Source organism: Tyto alba, unplaced genomic scaffold, assembly GCF_018691265.1.
Source record: "Tyto alba isolate M040663 unplaced genomic scaffold, T.alba_DEE_v4.0 Super-Scaffold_14, whole genome shotgun sequence".
NCBI classification, from domain to species: Eukaryota; Metazoa; Chordata; class Aves; order Strigiformes; family Tytonidae; genus Tyto; species Tyto alba.
In genome coordinates this window covers 47822336-47841262 of record NW_024881276.1, presented here as the reverse complement: position 1 = coordinate 47841262, position 18927 = coordinate 47822336, and the positions used below count along the sequence as shown (strand labels likewise).

The 18927-nt window shown below is 40.8% G+C and overlaps 2 protein-coding genes across 7 annotated transcripts in view; both read left to right on the top strand.

Moving 5' to 3' along the window:
• The window catches only part of PHLDB2 (pleckstrin homology like domain family B member 2), a 128147-nt gene extending 124439 nt beyond the window's left edge, over positions 1–3708 (top strand). For all 5 annotated transcript variants that reach the window (XM_033005299.2, XM_033005300.2, XM_033005298.2 and 2 more), the window contains 2 exons: positions 940–1025; positions 1784–3708. In XM_033005299.2, the coding sequence (XP_032861190.2) occupies positions 940–1025; positions 1784–1924 (227 nt within the window). In that variant the 3' untranslated portion in view covers positions 1925–3708. The remainder of the gene's footprint in view (positions 1–939; positions 1026–1783) is intronic.
• A 1223-nt stretch (positions 3709–4931) lies between these two features.
• On the top strand, positions 4932–12918 carry ABHD10 (abhydrolase domain containing 10, depalmitoylase). Of its 2 annotated transcripts, none has more exons than XM_042788313.1 (5): positions 4932–5101; positions 8523–8706; positions 9510–9621; positions 10552–10689; positions 11700–12918. In XM_042788313.1, exons 1-5 carry the CDS (start codon positions 4987–4989, stop codon positions 12039–12041), a joined length of 891 nt encoding a protein of 296 aa, XP_042644247.1. In that variant the 5' UTR covers positions 4932–4986; the 3' UTR covers positions 12042–12918. The 2 variants fall into 2 exon arrangements, with proteins under 2 accessions (XP_042644247.1, XP_032861137.1); XM_033005246.2 differs by lacking the exon at positions 4932–5101 and adding an exon at positions 5180–5368.
• Positions 12919–18927: the final 6009 nt, after the last annotated feature.

The window sequence follows — 18927 nt, the reverse complement described above, 5'->3', positions numbered from 1 at the left end:
TTCACTGTAGACATCAAAACTTGAATGAGAAGGTGCCCACCCTGCATTTCAGCTTTGCTGCAGTGGGATATTGGTACCAGAAACACAGCACCATAGGACAACAACCTGCTCCTTGTTAGCAGCCTCCCTGGAGTAACTTACCCATTCCGGTGTTCTAACCTCTGGCGCTCTGAAGCCAAGGGGGAGTTCCCTTTCGCAAGAGGCGCAACCTGGGTCTAATTAATTTGGCTTTTACTGCAGGTGTCAACAGTAGGAGAGTGCAGACAGACAATGATGAGGCTGCAGCTGGTGCCCAGGAACTTCTAATCTCCAGTAAACTTTTTCAAGTGTCAGCTCATAGAAATTTGCCTATAATCTGCTAACTTCACATTTAAATAATAAACACTAGCTTGAGACTGAAGGAGAGTATTATAAGTGGGAAGAAGTATTTTTATTTTTAATAAGTACAAGCACAAATGATGTTTTAATGTAAAGCTTTTGCTATGAAATCGTGTTTCAAATTTACTTACCACAACAGTTTTCCATTGAAGGCAAACTGTAGGTTTTAGCCTGCGAGCTATGTGAAGTCTGGCTGGCTTTCATGGAATTGGAAGATTGGATGTAGCTCAGAGACATCTGTCCTCCTGTGGCTAATACTGGCCATAATGTTTAGACACTTCAGTTGAAGGGATTGACTTGCAAATTGATGAGGAAATTGCAAAAGCTTTATTTCCTTGGAAACCAGGTGCACAAAAAAACATATTAAAGTAGGAAATGCATCTCTCAGCAAAACCGACCAAATAGGAAGAAAGGTTGCAGCTTTCTGGATTTCTGTGGGATTTCACAGGCAGAAGTGTTAATCCAGTTAATTATCAGCTGAACATACATGCAGATGAAGTTTTTGTTTCTAGGAGTACTCTTCATTTTCGTTCTCAAGTAATTCTCTTTTTTCCATTTTAGACAAACATGAAACTAAATTAAAAGGTGTAATATATTTTCAAGCTATTGAAGAAGTCTATTATGATCATCTAAAGAATGCATATAAGGTAAACTTTATTATTATTCTTTTAACTGAGTATCATATAGCAGTACCCAAAGTATGGTAGCTGCTGTAAAGTCAAAGGGAGAGCTGATGTTATTAGAAAAAAAGAAACAATGACAAAAAAAAAAAAAAAAAAACACACCAAAAAAAACCAGAGGGGATGTAAAGGAATATGAAGCCAAATGAGTGATTAGCACTGGTTTTTGTTTTTTGTTTTTTGTTTTTTTTTTTTTTTTGTGCTGATGAAAGCAGAGATAAGAGTGTCTACCTACCAACTGGGATTTTCTATGAGGAATTTCTTAGCCCACTGGCGAGACCACTGAAATCAGTGGCTTTGGCAAATCTAGGGATGGTTGTATGGGTGCCAGCAGCTCATGACAACCCCTGCCTCTCCTCTGTAATTTAGATGAGCTGTGAACAAGCAGAATATGTCCTTGGCAAGTGGATTAAAGAAAGGCAGAATGGTTTTGATGACCGGACAGAGTGGAGGAGTTAGTTTTGGGCACAAAACAGTTTGGAGCCCTGTACTACTGTGTAATAGTCTACTGGAAACATGATGTAAAAAGTGTTTATGGTGGATACAAACCCTTTAAACTCATCTCTGCTTCCAGCACTGGAATGTAGGATGCAGTGGTACAGCATTTTACATTTTATCTTTCTCCTTCGCCCTATCATAAATCTCCCTGTAAGTAACTTCACTTTGGTATCAATAAATGGCTTTGATTTCATTCCTCTGATATCCTTCTCTCTGTTTTATTTTAGAGTCCCAACCCGTTGCTCACTTTCAGTGTTAAGACACACGACCGGATATACTATATGGTTGCTCCTTCACCAGAAGCCATGAGGATATGGATGGATGTTATTGTTACAGGCGCAGAAGGCTACACCCACTTCATGTTGTAACAGGAGGGGGCAACAGGGCATACTGCAATAACGTAACATATGAAGTTAGCCATATGTAGTAAAAATCTTGAACAGCCAGTGAATACTCTGTGAAGTGTCCTCCTTATGATGTGCACCCAAAACCTCAGAATGAGAGGGGCTTACAAATGCATTGAAAAGGGGGGGTTGTTACTCGTTTTAGTTGATCTATATAGGAATGAAAGAGCTAAAGCTGTTGAGAGAACTGTAGTGCTCCAAAATGGATAATAAGGCAATTTTAATTAGAGCATCTTGATTCAATTATAATTTTCTACAATTTCTCTTATATGGAGAATGTGTTCATAAACTCGTACTAAAAGGTTTACAAATGTGTGTGTTCTCATCAGTATGCAAAAATTCTAGTAATGGAACAAAAAGGTGTAATAAGCATATATTTTAATATGCAGCATTTGACATTTATAGATGATTAGGTGACTTTTTAAAACTTTTAGTCAAGAATTTTATAAAAATATAAACAAAAAAGCAACCCCAAGGTACACACAGTTCTTGCCTTAGTAGTTAAGTATTACGACAGAGCCAAAGAGTTATGCGATTCCCTTTTCATAGTGTTTTCATATTGTTAGTTGTACCTAACTTTCTCTAAGGGGACAGTGCCAGAACTCTTCATGACTTTTAATGTAATTAAATTGTTACAATATTCTGTGTGTTCAAACCCTCAGTGACACCAACTGTATATTTAAAGTCTGCATCTATGGAGCTCAACAAAAATCTAGGACAGCTTTATAAAGATGCATTTTTTCCCCAAGGATATGAAACAGAAACACATGTAGTAACTTCCTCACGAGGAGGGGTCTTTTTAATCTTCTCTGTTAAATAGAATCAGCTGATTGTAGAGCCTGCAGCAATTTTCTTTACTAGTAAGGTCCCAGCATGGTTCTAACCTTACTCTGTGCCAAGGGAACACTCTACTGAAACCCCTCAAACACTGGTCCCCTTGAAGCCAGCATCAAAATCTCTACCTACATAAATTCTCTGAAGTCAAGTTTTCAGCCCCATTTTTTTTTTTAAATACATATCTGCACAGAATAATGCTGTTAAATGGGATAAAAAGAGAGAGGCAAGTTCTAAGAGTTTAGGCTAAGCAGTGTATGAATGAAAAAACCCTGAAAATCTCAAGCAGCAGAGATTGAGATTCCTAAAACAACAAAAATACGGAGGGTGCAGTAGTCTCCCATTTTAAAATCACTTCCAAGTCCTTGAGTAATATTGCAAAAACATAAATTTAATTGAACTGAACGTCAAGAAAGTCTCTCATGACTTTAAAGAGCTTCTGTTTCAGTAATCAAAACTTACGTGCTATGTGGTTTGTGTAATAGAGGAAAACACATTAGCCTTTTTTTTTCCTTGAAAAGTTAACGGCTTTTGATGGAACGAATAGAAGTATGCTGGCAGAATATTTTTGTTATACCTTTTAAACCCTGTATCTGTAACGAACGGGTTGAATTTATTGTGGTATACACAGGTGATACAGTTGCTGTAGCACTATGAACATCAGTTTCAACTTGAATCATGAAAGAAGGGACTGTTATTGCAAGGTAATTGTTATCATCTGTGCAGATCACATCTTGTAATCTAATGATTTAAAACAGTATCAGAGATAAATTGCTTTGGTTTATAATATTATTATTTTTTTCCCTGATGTATCTTGATTTTACTCCTAAGTATGGTTATAAAGGTTTTCTAATAATGATTTTTGTATCCTGCATGATGCAATGAAGGCATTTCAATAAACGTTTGTAAAAATATACTTGTTATAAATATTGTTTTGCTGCTTTATCTTGAGACACTTCTGGTTGTCTTTTAAGTAGTTGTATACAGTTGTGCAAGCAATTTTGTATTTCTTAGTAATGATTAATCTAACCACTCCATGTGTTTGACCATAAACGAATTATGGAAAATAATCTTTCAGACGGCAGTGAAATGAGGAGCGTAGTCTATTTACCACATGTACGTATTACCTTTCTCATTTCACATTTGACTTAAACATAACTTGAATTGCAGGAACCATTAGGTCATTGTAGAAGCCCACGCAGTTTCAGGGTATTTTTCTCACTAAGTCTGCTATCATCAGCACATAGCGTGGTGGACATCAATCAAGACCAGGTAAGCAAAGCAGGGCACTAGGCACCATCTTCTATGATCAGTCTGCAAGCCCTCCACGCTTACCCTCAGAGGAGCCAACTACCCACTTACTCGGAATAATCAGGTGATTGCAGGCTGTGTAGGCTGCGTTTGAAAAAACCTCAGCCGCCGTCTCCCTCGACCTACAGCAGCTGCTGGGGCTGGCCTGGCACTTCCCTGGGAAAACGCCCTTCCCTTCGCAGGCACGGACCTTTCCTCGCCTTGGTCTCCTCCTTTCTGGGTGCCTGCCAGGGCCTGTATGCAGAAGGTACGGCGCATAAAGACCTTGTTTTGGCGGCCGTGCCCACGCAGGTCAGGCTGAGCAGAGATGGGTTCGGAGGCCCGTGTGGGTTCGGAGGCCCTGCGGGCCCTGAAGTGCCCGAGCCCCGGTGCCGCTGGAGACGGAACCCAGGGGTGGACAAGGGGTTTCGGAACGTCCCTTCTGGCCGGCTGTGACGGCCAGGTAATTAGGTGCGTTGTATTATGTATATGATGATATATACCTCGTTACTTTATACCCACATGCATACATATCTATGTACCCTCGCGTACAGGGGTTCCCAGAGCGGGCCTTGCCCTCCTTGTCTGCTTCAAGGAGGGACCCGTCTCCACGAGCACCGAGGGAAGTGCTCATTAACTCTCTTTACGGCCAAAACCTTGCTTTCTACTTCTCAGACGAGCGCAGGGCGTCCAAGTCACCCGCCTGCCCCGCGCCCGCCGACCGCGCTGCTCCCGCGTGGGGCGGCGCCACGCCGCGCCAGCCCGGGCAGGCGGGAGGTGGTGAGGCGCATGCGCGCGGCCCCCGCGCCGCTCCCCGCCCCCTCCCACCCCGCGCAGGTGGCGCGTGCGCAGCGGGTGTGGCGTGCGCCCGCCGCGAGGGGCGGGGGCGGCGCGCGGAGGCCATGGCGGCGGTGGGCGCCCTGCGGGGCTTGGTGCGGGGCGGCAGCGGCGGCCGTCGTCCTGCCTCGGCCGCGGGGGTGTTGCTGCCGCCCCTGAGGGCGGCTCTGGGGCTCCCGGGTAAGGGACAGGCCCCCGGGCCCTTCTGCCGGCGTTCCGGCGGTGCTGCTGCTCCTCCGCCGCCGGACGGGGAGCCCCGGGGGGGGAAGGAGGTGTCAGTCGGTCAGTCTGAGGGGAGATGGCTCGGGTCCGCGGCGGCTGTGCTTAATGGCCGGGGGGGATATTTGCTCTCGGCAGGGCGCGGGGCGGGCAGCCGGAGGTGACACCCGCTCCTTCCCTCCCCGGCTCGACCGGGAGCGGCCAGGGCGGGGACCCGGTGGGGGTGGGGTAAGTTAACCTCCGCTCCTCTCCGAAGGACGGGGCTTCTGACAGATTTTTCCGAGCCAGCGGGGCGCGGGGGGGGCAGTTTGTCGGTGTATGTGCACGGGGTAGGGCGGGTCCCGCGCCAACCTGCGCGTGTCTGCGGAGCAGCAGCTTTCCCACGCGTGTTTATTTCGCTGTAAGCTCCTCCTGCCGCCGCCGCTTTGCGAGGAACTGGGCCGCTTTGCTTCCTGGGGTGTGAAGCGTGCCTCTGTGCGAGGCTCCACCGGGGGCCTGAAAAGCTTTGCTGCCCTCCGCTTCTGAGCGAGATGAACCTCTGCCCAAACACATAGTGCCCCTTCTTGCGGTATCAGACTAAGTGCTTGTCTGATTTGTTGGGTTGATTTATTGCCTTCAGTTTGACAGACAACTAACTGCTCTTCTTGATGATGTATTAAACCAGTCTGAGGTTGCTCGGTGTAGAATTGAGTAAAACTTATTTGCAACTAAGGGTGCACATTTTGTTTCTGCATATAAATATTAATACAGTGGGGTTTTATTGATGTTCTTTCATTGTGTGTTTAGAGTGGCAGTGTGATCAGATTAGCTGGTTGTTGAGTGTGCCATTAGGTGCTCTGGGGCTGGGCTAAGCGCTAGTTCCTGCTGGCAGAGCTGCTGGCCTTCTTACCCCTGTGGTGTAAGAAACTGCATGAAACAAGGTGTGGACAGTGTTGAGTCCATTATCTACCAGAGCTGCATTAATCTGCTGCTGTTCACCGTGGGTAGGTCACAGTGCTGGAGCAGTCCCAAGGTTGTTCAGAGGACTTCTTTGGGGACTTCTTTTGCTTTGACACCTAGCACTGGTCTCGATCACAGCTTCAGTTGGTCATAACACGTTTAAAATTTCACTGTGATCCTGGTATGAAAAGTTCCTTAGCATCTGGCAGGGGTCCTGTGGCCTTCCTGTAGGTAGCTCCTGCAGTCTGTAACTTGATTTTATGAATACGAAGTACCACCTTGCACCCTTCAGAAGTGCTTCCTTGCTCTTACCAAGGTCTTTCACTGAAAACAGGAGAAATTACTGGGTAGCTGTTCAGTTATTGATGGTTTAGACTGTCTAAAGGGAAATCAGATCATGACTCCAGTTAGCTGTGCTTTTGGATTGGCTGGGGTGGTTGCTTTAGAGTTTGGCATTATTAAGGATAGGATTGCTGCTGGTGCGCTTCCAGTAACTTGTTAAACGTGGGATACTAGTCTGTGGACTAGCTTAGATAGCGGTTGTGTCTTGTAGCTGCAGTTCAAAGCCTGCCCAGTGTGAAAATGGTTTGAGGGCATCTCCAGAGTGCTGCAGGACGGAAAACCAGTGACTTCAGAGATGGTTATTAGGGCTTAATGGGGATAAAAATACAGCAAGAAGTGATAAACTTGATAGAAAAAGAATTAGGAGTACCTCCTCTGTTACTGACTGGTGAAGAAGTGACTGCCTTACTGATACACACACAAACCAATAGCCATAGTATGAGTGCATCTGAACAAATATACCTTTACTGTGGCATTTATTCCTCTTTATATAAATTGATGCATCATCAGGATAAAGAACTGTCCCATCATTTCAGGAAAGATCTTAACAGTTTTAATCTACAGTTCAAATGGTATCATTTCTGTTAGACTGTAGAAAAGCGCTGAATACTAGCTGCATCCTGCATCTATTATGCATCCACATTTACTCATGCACGTGCATTATTGAAACAAACAGACAAAGCCCTTGACTGGAATCTCTCTGGTAGTGAGAAAACAGAACTCAAAGCTGTGGAACAGTTAGGTGATACGATACTGTCATGGGCTCTGTTTGCAGTATTTATCCAATTCTTGTATCGCTAGGAAGCCCCGATGTATTTGGGGTTGCATAGTTTTTGTAGCCCACCAGTGATTTACAGTATTGATGGACCAGACATCTTCTAATCTAAGAATTAAGAGTATCAACACCTGAGAAGTCTCGACCAAGGTTTCAGTTTAACAAATTATCTTGCTCAGTGGGATAATAGAGTGGATTAAGTTTCCATAGCACCTCTCTGTGAGTCACTTGCCCTCACCCACAGCAACGGTACAGTTGACTGCTAAATTTGTATTAAATACTGTAGCAGTTGTGAAATTCAACGTAGTTATTCGTTAGTTAGCATTTCCTTTGTTAATCTCATTTCCTTGATTGAAACCAATTTTTTGATGGCTATTAATAACAGAGTCCAACCTAGCGTTTGCTTTTCAAATGTGACTGGTTTGTTATCTTGAGCTAAAACGAGACAAAATAAGTTTATGCTGATAGGAAAACTTCTGTCTCATTATGTTGCAGGTCACTTTGACAGAAATTGTGTGAAACAATCTTTCATTTTTTTAAAAAATATTTTTGAAATATTTAGGTTTGCAAAGTGCTATTTCATTCTGGATAAACAGAACAATCTGAATGTTGGGATAATGTAGCATCTCCGGCAAGAATACGTCAAACTGTGTAATGGGATATCTGTGCCTCTTTTGGAGATGCATAAGAAAATCATAGTTCTACAGTGGTCAACTGTTTCTTCTTATGGGATGTGTTTAATGTATTGGTCCGTATTTACAGAAAATGTAGCTTTATTTTGTTGTTTACCTTCTGTGCTTCATATCAGAAAAAGACTGATGTCAAGATGGCATAGTGTTAAAATGAGCCTTTTTTTCCAGTGTTTCTGACAATAATCTTTTAAGTTAAGCAGAAATAGCTGTTGATGATACGATTTTAAATTCAGTCTGGAAAAAACAAAATTGAAAAATTAAAGTAAGCAGATGAAAAATCTTATTTCATGTGGAATGAGTAAATATATTCAAGATGGTATGAAACATGAGGACAAATGAAGTATAGGAAATCTTTGCGTTTGGCTTCAGTCAACCACTTTGCTAATTGCTGAGTGAACTTAGATGGTTGGCATTTAATGTTTTGAGAATTAATCACAAGCAGTTTTCCCTTTCAGGTTGATCAATACTAGTCAGTCATTAAAGAATACAGGAGATACTTTTTTCCTCTTCTTTTGAGCTGAAGTATCTTATTTTCACATAATATGCCCGTATTTCCTGAATCCTAGTTTTATAAGATATTAGTATTTCTACCAAGGATATCATTATGATTGTACTAAGTAGTTCTTTTTATTAGTTTGCAGACTGAAATCATCGGTCAGCTTTCTAACTCGACCAGATCGACCAAATCTTGCTTATCATAAACTGAAAGGCAGGAATCCAGGGATTATTTTCCTTCCAGGCTTTAATTCAAATATGAATGGTCAGAAAGCAACTGCCCTTGAAGATTTCTGCAACTCTCTAGGTCATGCCTTCATAAGGTACATTCAGAGTATTTTTCTTGAGAAAATGAAACTAGTATCATGAGTCGGGGGAAGGATTTTTAACAAAAATATGTAAGATTTGGTATTTGGGTTGGAATGCATGCTGTGCTGTACACAAGTGAAGAAGTGTCTGTCTTCCATTTCAGATGTAGGATTTCTGTCTGTAATGGGACTAAGGTAAATCAGGAGAATGTACTCTGAAAGTAATTCAGAAAAATCTTTGATAAATTTATGTTGTCTAGCCAGTGCTATGTGTTACATTAAGCCTTTAGGCACGGAAATGAAAAAGAAAGGACTTGACGTTTTAATTTTTGAAGTTACCACTGTAAGCATGCTTCTTAACTGCCAAATCTTACTGAGTTACTAAGGGTCTTCTATGGTTTTAGAACATGCACATGCTAGGTGATACTTTCATAGGCTAAGTTGAATGCTGAGATTCATAAGTCTTTGTATTTGAGTATAGTGTTTGAGAGAGAGTTTGTAAACTATAAAAATAGCTTTAAGACTGAGGTATTTGGGGTTTCTTGTCTGTAAGGGACCAAATTCTTTGGGAAGTATTGTGGTAAATTTGGATACTGTTACATCAAATGATAAGAGAACACTGCATCACTTAGTTCCATGTGGTGTGTTTAAACCTTATTTCATGTGATTCCTTCCTGGGGCTAGTAATATGCAGGACCAAGTAAGAAGATATTCAGTACTGTATTTTGTCCCTTGTTTAATTTGATTAAACATTACTGTTAGCTTCTATGATGCTGTAGACAGTAGTGTGACTTTCATTTTGGTGGTTACTTTTTCAGATTTGATTATACAGGATGTGGAAGTTCAGATGGTAAATTTGAGGAGTGTACAATTGGGAAGTGGAGAAAAGATGTTCTGTCTATACTGGATGAACTTACAGATGGACCACAGGTTATACTTTATTTTTAAACATAGAATGCTTTTTGTTCTCAAGATAGAGCATTAATCAAAAATACGCCATAATAGCTCTGGTCAACAGTAGCTTCTACTTAACATCTGACACCTGCTCGCTTTCAAGCTGAATCATTGGAGAGGTCATATTTGTAAGACCGCTTTTGCAAGCAGGTAGGTCACAAAGTGATAGAAACATGGGTGGGCAGGACCTCCTAGAGGTCGTTTATTACAGCCTCCTGCTCAGAGCAGGGCTGTTGTCCCAGGGAGTCTGAGAAAGCCTCTTGGTGGAGGAGATCCCACCTGGCAGGGGACAGGGACCTGTTCCAGTGCAGCACAGCCCTCTTCATGAAAAAGTGTGTCACTGGCCCAATGCTGATGCATTAATTAAAGGATTTGCAGAAATGTTACAAGTTAAGATACAATATGTGATAAAATAGCTTAAAAACAATAAAAATCAGAAGCAGCATTTGACTTCTTCAGTTACTTCAGAAATGACTATGAGAAAATTGAAATCTCCTGCAACCTGGAAATACCTAGTATTGTGTTTAAAACCATTTTGCATTATGAATTGCTTTTGTTGACCTTTTTCACTGCAATGAACCTTTACCATGTGCATTTATTTTAAGAAGGAAGCGTAAAGTATGCATGTGATACTGAATTGTTTCAACTCTTATTTTGTTTGCAGTGTTTCAGTCTCAGACAGCAATAACCAGCCATGCCAAACAAAAAGAATAATAAAATACCAGATTCTGTGGTGCTTACTCAGGCAAAATTTCCACCGGAGGTGACAGCAGTTCTGCCTGGGTAAGGACAGCAGGATTATGCCCAAGGTTTAAGTAGCTAAACAAAATGAGAACTGATACTTTGTAAAAGAAAAAAAAAAATAGGTTTCCTGTAAAATAGTATCATCTTTTCTCTCTTTTCCAGATTCTGGTGGGCTCCAGCTTGGGTGGATGGCTGATGTTTCATGCTGCAATAGCACGCCCAGATAGAGTAGCTGCTCTGGTTGGAGTAGCTGTAGCAGCAGACCATGTTGTAACAACTTTTAAGAAACTTCCCATTGAGGTAAATGTTGATGGTTGGCTTTTGTGCAATCTAATAATTTATCAAGCATTTAAGAAATTCTGTTGTTCAAACTGTGGTTTTCCTGAAAGTTTTCTGGTAAGTTTTCTGTGTATGTGGTGGAGGTAAGCTGAAATTTTACATTAACAGTCTGCAAAATACAATGCTGCTAGTGTGAAGCTAGTGTGAGCACTACCTAGAATGTGTCTATATTATCACTATGGCATATAAGATATGAAGGCAGATCCCTGGTGTTTAGCAGTCCATTAGATTTCAGCGTTGAATATCTTATATTTGCATTCAAATTGGATCCCTGTGCTTTCAGGAATGGAGAAGTAGCTGCCAAAGTAATTGAGATGGCATTGGATGAGATGAGCCTGACACAGGTTGTGTGTGCAGAAAGGGAATTCTTCAGATTATTGTGTGTGTAAAGACTATAAGATTTAGGTGGTGGGAGGTCTTGTGAGTTGCTTCTTTGATGATGATAATGTCCAGTCTTCAGGACAGTAAATCAGATGTTATAATGCAACAAACAAATATGGCAATAAATAACTCATACCTTAGAATAATTAAAAATGTTTTCCTGGTGGATTTTTTTTTTTTTACCTAAGGCACTTCATAGTGTCGTTATTACTACTTCAGCCTAAGGTAGGATTCTGGAAATACAGTGTAACTGATTGAATCCGAAGAGACTTACTGTTTGTGGTAGCTCTCTTTTTCTTTCTGATAGATTCTGGCTAAGAAACTTAATTTCACTGGTGAATCCTAACTAGATTAACTTGCAGGAGAGACATGCAGAGTAGCTTTTGTGACATGGTAGGGGTTTGTCTTCTCAGATGCTGGAGGGCGAACAGGAATATACCTTCTCTGCTAATAAAAATGAACAAAGTGAAATTTTATGCCTGGGAAAGTTTTACTGCATTTAGAAGAGAAATAAGCTGAGGCACTCTAAAGAACTTGTAACATCGGTCTTGTCTATTCTTTGTTCTCTTTTTTATATATTTTTTTTTTAGGCACAAAAAGAAATAGAAGAAAAAGGTGAATGGAAATTTCCAACAAAGTATAATGAGGAAGGATACTACTCCTTGACATATGACTTTATCAGAGAAGCAGAAAATCACTGTGTGTTAAATAGTCCTATTCCTATAACATGTCCCATACGACTCATTCATGGCATGAAGGATGGTGATGTCCCTTGGCAGATCTCTATGCAAGTTGCTGATCGTGTTCTGAGCAAAGATGTGGATGTTATCCTCCGCAAAATTGGCCAACATCGGATGAGTGAGAAGGAGGATACAAAGCTTCTTGTGAATACTGTTGATGATTTAATTGACAAGCTGGCAACACTAGCATAAGCTGCAGAGTAGCATAGGTGCAAGAACTCTACACCTGACTCTTTTCCATGAGTAGCAGAAACCCTGTTCTTAACAAGGTGATGCCAGGCCTGTGACTATCACTGTAGGAACTGAGCTTTATCTGCTGTTTCCTTACCTCTGTTTCATAAAGACAGGTACTTTATTAATGCTGCATTTGCACAGACAGTCCAAAATGTGAAGGAGTGCTGCTGTTGTGTTCAGAACCTCTCCTTCACCACTTAAACCTTTTTTCACAGGCTTCCTACACTTTTGTACTGAAATGTTGATTCATTTTTATTACTATTGTCCTATATGGTAAAACCTCAGTTTCCCATATCTTTGACACTTCTCAGTATTGTCATTTTGCTGTAGCATTCTTGTATCTTATGTCTGAAACGATCTGTGTAGGGCAAAATACAACTTAAGTGTTTACTAAAGTTACTGTTACCAAAAATAGTGAATAACATGAAGCATAATAAACAGATTTCAGATAAATTACTGTATTGTTCTTAAGTACTGTTACAGTTGAAAAGTGGAAGGCACACCCTGATGGTGTGCTCGAGGTACTGCATAAGGAAGAAAACTTCTAAACATAGGGCCTCAAAGTGCAGATGGAGCTCTCTTATCTATGCTTACCAGTAGGGTTTATGCCCTCTTCTGCAGGCTGTCTTTTTGTAATAGTTAATTTGCGGGTCTACTATTAAGGGAACACTATATAGTCTTGGAGTATAAGAGTTATGCCTATAAACATTCAGTTTAACTGTGATACTTCAGACAGGGAAAAGTCGTGAACTATAGCTCTGTATTTCTCTTGAAAGAACTGCATTGTATTCATTCAAAGTTTCACCTTAGCCTTTATTAAATAATTGATATTTTATGGGTAAGGCCTTTTTGTTACAATGCCTTAGAGCAAGATAGCTGAAAATAAATGTCAAGGGGAGCAGCTGTGTGAGTAGTTTTCAGTTTTGTTTTGTTTTGTTTTTTCCTTGGTTGGTGGTAGGTTTTTGTGTGGCCTTTTTTTCCCATTATTCTACTGTAATAACATTAGATGGGAGAAGGCAGCATAACAGGCTTGACACAGTTGTTGAGGATAAACACCTGCAGCATCAGTTCTCAAACCACAGCATTGCTGAAACTTAATCCTAGGGGGAGGGGTTTTTTTGCATGCCACTTGCTTTCTAGTTCTTTCTGTTTTCCTTCTCTGCTTGTTAAATGGAGGTTAGTGATAGCATTTATGTTATAGGTACACTCAGAATTTGCTACATACAGCGTAAATGCAAAGGCAGAGATGATACTTCATAGAGACAGTATTCCAGATAGTATTTTGAGATTCAGTGAATGCTAGTACCCTTTTGTCTGTGTTCACTTACTATTTTCAAAATTCAGACTATATTCCTTAAATATGAAGAGGTGCATTTGAGGTAGACCTTATGCAGACGCGATTTTTTCTTCTAACTTCACTGCAGTAGTTCCATTGATATTTCTCTTTGCAAGCATGGCATTTTCCTTGTGTTCATGCAGGAAATTACCAGCATTTTGATTACTACCAACTTAGCATGTTGAAATGCCGGAAAGAAGGGATGGATAATAACCAGGGTGATTTACATCCTACCTGTGACTAGCTCTTTACCTATCAGGAAGTTCTGACAATCTTGAAGAGTGTAACATTCACATATTATGCTGTCATTCTGATTTTATTATATTTAAAAACAATTTTTTTCCTCTGTGGAAATACTGTATTAAACTAGTGTATTAGATACTTGGAGAGCTCCGCATGGTACAGATTTTTTTAAATCCCTTGTAATGAATTCCTGTGTTTTGTTTTTTAATTTCCTTTTTTTACAGGCTTCTAATTTGCTGCCAAATACAAAGTATGTTCTGTGAATATAGAACATACATTTCTTCAACAGTAATCTTGATTTTCACAAGATGATCAGTGTCTTACGCTTTCAAGTTTACCAACTCTATCTTGTGTTGTCTAGGGTGGAGGTTGGTTTTCTCTGAATACCTTAATCTACGTTTAATTATTTTCAGTAGCACTCTCACCTGAAGTTGTTAGCATTCTCAATATATTTCACTTTTGGCAGGTCTGAAAATGACTTCTGGGCTCATCTGTCACTGAGTGTAGTACAAAGCTGTTGTGGCTGACACTTCACAGTACAGGGAAGCCCTGGACGTTACCCGAGCAACTTGGCTGCTTGTGGTGTTGATTTTGATCAACCAATACTAGCTGAATAAGCGCCTCAAGGTATTTATCTTGTATGTAATGCTTAAGCTACATAACATAAACTCCTGCTGAGGAGTTACTGTCATTCATGTTTCATTAGTAAATAATGAAAAGCTTTTATAGTTAGGCAGGAAGCTTAATTAGCATATAATACCAAAGAAGGTGGTAACAATTTTCCTTAAAAAGACTCAAAAGCATTATCAGCTGGCCTCAACTGTCCCTACTCCTTCCCAGTATTTTCTTTTCAGACCTGTTGGAAAATCAAATTACTTGAGACTTAACTTGTGAAACAAACGAGGCTGCTTTCTAAAAAGGGAGAAAATGGTGAGGTGTGCTTTCCTGTGTTTGGGATTAAACTTTGCAATGGACCAGTATGTGTTGAAAGAGTTTCTAAAGCTTATTCAACTTGTTTCCTAATAAGTGCTCTTATTCTGTGTATATTGAGCTGTACTAATGTAGTTTCATATAAGTGTATTTTTATCTTGTCAAGTGTTCTACTTGTTCTGTCTCTTTTCTTGTATTCTGTTTGTATTGTACACTTCAGCCTTTTTTTTTTTGTTAAATGCTATTAAGTGTTTCATGTAATTTCAGTTTAGCTGACTTACTTTCTCTTGCATCAGTACTAAATACAAACAAAGCAGTGTTCATAAAAAAACCCCTAGCTGGATAGGCCTTAGAAGAACTGCCTCCCGCTGTTTCATTTGTATGTTAATTTTGATTATGTGCTCTCTTTGACATGCTGTTATTCAATGGGGCTAAGAGATTTATGGTGCCATACTTTTTGTATCAAATTAAAACGGTCTTAGAGAGAAACCTTCAACTGGTTATGTGGCTGCAGCTGCTCAGATGTTTTCAATGCTGTAATCACACTGCAGTACAGAGTTACAACATTTTCTCAACCAGTGCTTTGGTCAGAGTTGCTACATTAGGTCTGTGCTTGTCATTTCTCCTTGGTCCCTATTCCCTCCTCTGGGTGGGGGGAAAATCATATCCTGGGGAATAATGAGATTTGAACTGCCTTGATTTTCAGGTTACTCAGTTGTGCTGTTATAGAGAGGCCTACCTTACCCTTTCAGATTTTTTCTTTTTTTTTAAAGGCAAAGAAATTGTGTTAAAGGCTTCCCTGGAAATAGAAGACAGTTACGTGTTTCACCTATCTCTAAAGATCAGCAGTCTGCTTTGCGCTGATGTACAAATGCAGTCAACTGTGTGAGAATGCAGAATTCCAGTAAAGCTTGGTGAAAATTCAACAGCTGCATACAGAACGCATAGAGAAATAGCAAAAATCAGCACGCGCTCTCACCCTTCCACCCTTGTTCTCAAGCCCAGCAGGGACAGGAAAGGCAGAGGGAACTCGGCTCTTCTGTTCTAATGCCACTGTGCATGTTGCTTTTCTCCTGGCAGGTGTTTTCTAGGGGAAAAGATTACTGTAATGGTTGGGAAAAAGAGAGATGGAGGATGGACAAAATTATACTGCTCACAGATTTACTGCTCATAGATCAGCTTATATAGCTCAGATTTACTTCGTGACTGTAGGACCTCATGTCACTTCAATATATATTTGTCTAGAACAGAAGAATGTTAGTTACAGCCTTGGCTGTGGTATGCATAAATCTAAATTACAGGACCTATTGCAGTCTAGTTGAAGGCTTGACCTTGTATTTCTCTTTCATGTCCTGCATATGTATGTTATATGGTCCAATGCTTCTATTCCTTTAAAGAGAAATGGGCATCCTCTATACGACATGGTAATTGTAGCTTGTGATCTGCTCACAGGTGAGGAATAGACATGTTCTCAGCCTGCTACAGTGTCGGCAAGGAGCTTCAGCTAGCTCTGCATTTGTATTTGGAATGAAAAGCAAATGACAGCTGCTGAAACTTCCAGTCACTTGGTTCTGAAACTAAAACAGAAATTTGAAATGTTTTTAGCCTAGCACGTGAAAGGTTGTGTTCTCTTGGGGCCTTCTGACCTGCACCACGTTGTCCGCTTGCCTCCCACGTAGCAACATGAGAAGGTCACTGCTGCCAGTCAGGGTGGAAGCAGGCGCTCCTGTCTGTGGCTAAGGTATGCTGAACAGTAGCACACTTAAAGGTTGGAGTGTCTAAATGACCTGCCCGGACTTTGGGCCTGGAAAAGCGATTCCTGAAGGACACGGGCTGCCTGAGATCAGGTCTGGGCCTTAGAAGAACCCTCTCCTTTGCTTCTGTGTTGAACATGGTTTGCTGGCAGAAAGTGTGCCAGTGTGCTAGTCCTTAGGACAGTAACTCGTGAAGAAGTCCCTGACAGCAAAACTAAATCTGTAATCATACGAAGCAGCATTTATTTAGTTATGGGATTTGATTTTTCTGTTTGTTTGTTCGTCTGTAAATCTTGCTGTCTGTTTTGACCTACGTTTCAGTGAAATAAAGATGTCACTTCTTTTTTGTTCTTCTGGTAAGTGTGTATTGCAATGCGTAATTTTCAAACCAAAGTAGTTCTCAGAAGGTATTGTTTTTGTTGGGGACAGATAAAAACTTGATATGATGAAATGTGTTGGTTTTCTTTCAAGGAGTGTGTCAATCCAGCACAAGACTTAAAAGATCCTGAGAATTAAAATGCACAATTTACCTCCAAGGTCATCTTGAATATCAGGGGTGCTGGCAACTCTATCCACAGGAGTTGGTTTCTAGTGGGAAGTGGTAACTGTTTCTGCTGGCAAGCTGCCTGGAAGGTGGTCAGTGACTTAGGAATCCCGGAAACACTTCTGATCATGGTACCTTAGGAGCTTCCTTGTTCTACAGACAGGAGTCAGTGCATTCTGTTCTGCCCCACAAACAGAAAGGTCCTTCCTTTCTTGCTGACTTAATTTGCTTTTAATCCCAAATTTGAGGTGTTCAAACTACGCGCTTGGTTGGGGCTTAAAAACTTCAGAGCTGGCAAAGAAACACTTTTGCAGGTGAAAGTCAAGATACTTAATTAAGTTGGCACTTTTTGTCTTTGAAGCTGTCTAGATTTTAGATTTCAAATTAGTGGGGATATCAGAATTTTTAAGATTATTGTCATCCCCTGTTCTGATCTCTCTGCCACTTGGTTTGCACAGTTAAAAAGATGGCAGTATTCCCATAGCCTCTTTTTTTCCTTTCGTCTGACTAGTTCCCTTGTGTAGAATATCTCCACATATCTTATGACAAAGCAAGGCCATGAATAAAACCAAGGGTCTGCAGAGCACTTACCTGGCCTTGCAGCTCCCTGGAAAAGGCCCTGTACTTGCACTGAGCTTGTATCGAACCATCTGCAACTCTAGAAAACGTGACATCACGACATAAGCATGTATGCAGGGAGCATCTTTCAGCAGCCCTTCAGAAGTTTCCTTGTGAAGGGATGTGCTGTAAACTGTTCTACAGCTTTGGAAAATTTTCTGAATTTTTTCTTTTTTTTTTTTTAAACTTGCTTAGGAAAGGTCTTATTATCGCACAGTGACAGACCTGGGCAATGGAGCCCGGGCTTCCCAGTTATTCTAATTGCTGGATAGCTTTGTTTTACGGGAATTGACCCAGAATACTTTGAAGGATAATGCTTTGGGGTGGCTGAAATACCAGACGCTAAGGTGTGAACTGCCAAACAGAATCTAACAAAGGTTAAGGTCTGCTCTGTAGCACGGTAAGTTTTACTTCTTCCTCTGTGTCCCAGTTGGAAGACATTGAAAGCTATCAAGTTACCCTGGAACTAAATGTGTGTAGTGAGCTAATTAATGTCTATTTTCTTGTTGTTGGCAGCATTTGTTTATAGATTTACAAAGTTTTAAAATTTATAGGGTAATATTATCATCTGAAAGCATAAGACGAGCCATGGCCCTTACAGGCATTAAATCCCTCTTCAAGCTTCATCTCTATTTACTGGAGTTGTATTTTTAGTCGTTAGTTCCAATCTTACATTACCAAGAAAGATGAAAAGGACAAAATCCGTAAGAAGCAGTAGGTGAAGTGTTCTAATGGTAGTACCTTTGCTGCTGAAAACCTGCCCCTTCTATATCGTGTTTCTAGCCATCAGCCTTTAATGTGCCTTCGTCCATCAGAAGAACTCGAGCTCCTTCAGTTCTTGGCTTTGTAGCCCCGTGTGCTTGCCATTTCTAACTTCTGTTTTTGGTGAGCTAAACAGATAATCTTTCTGAGGTGATTGCTTACTGGAGTGACTATTGGAATTCACTTCATTCTTTTGCTGCTTTTTCTGGAGAGTGATCGTCAGAACTGGATATGATATTCCTATTGGTGTTGCACCTCCCACATTTTATTCAGCCAAGCCCTGTCATCACAGTGTCACCCACCTTAATTTCCATCACCTTCTGCATTTTTTTCTTTTTTTACATCTGCTGTTTCATGGGACAGAGTGCTGTGTTCCAAAAAACACTTTTGTGACAATGGCTAGATTTTGGCTGCAATGAGACACAGTTTTGCCTGCTTCCAGGTAGACTGCTTTCAAGGAGTCTTCTTTATCTTTGTTGTTTACTCATCATGGCATACATGAGCTGGGATCTTCCTAGGAATATGGGCTTTTTTTTTGTGACTGCTAATAGCATAGTAAATAGTTCAGTCCTGGAAACACATCCTTGTACAAACTGAATGAAAATATACACGATCGTTAATGATTTTTCAATTACAGTCATATTGCAGGTCCTACTG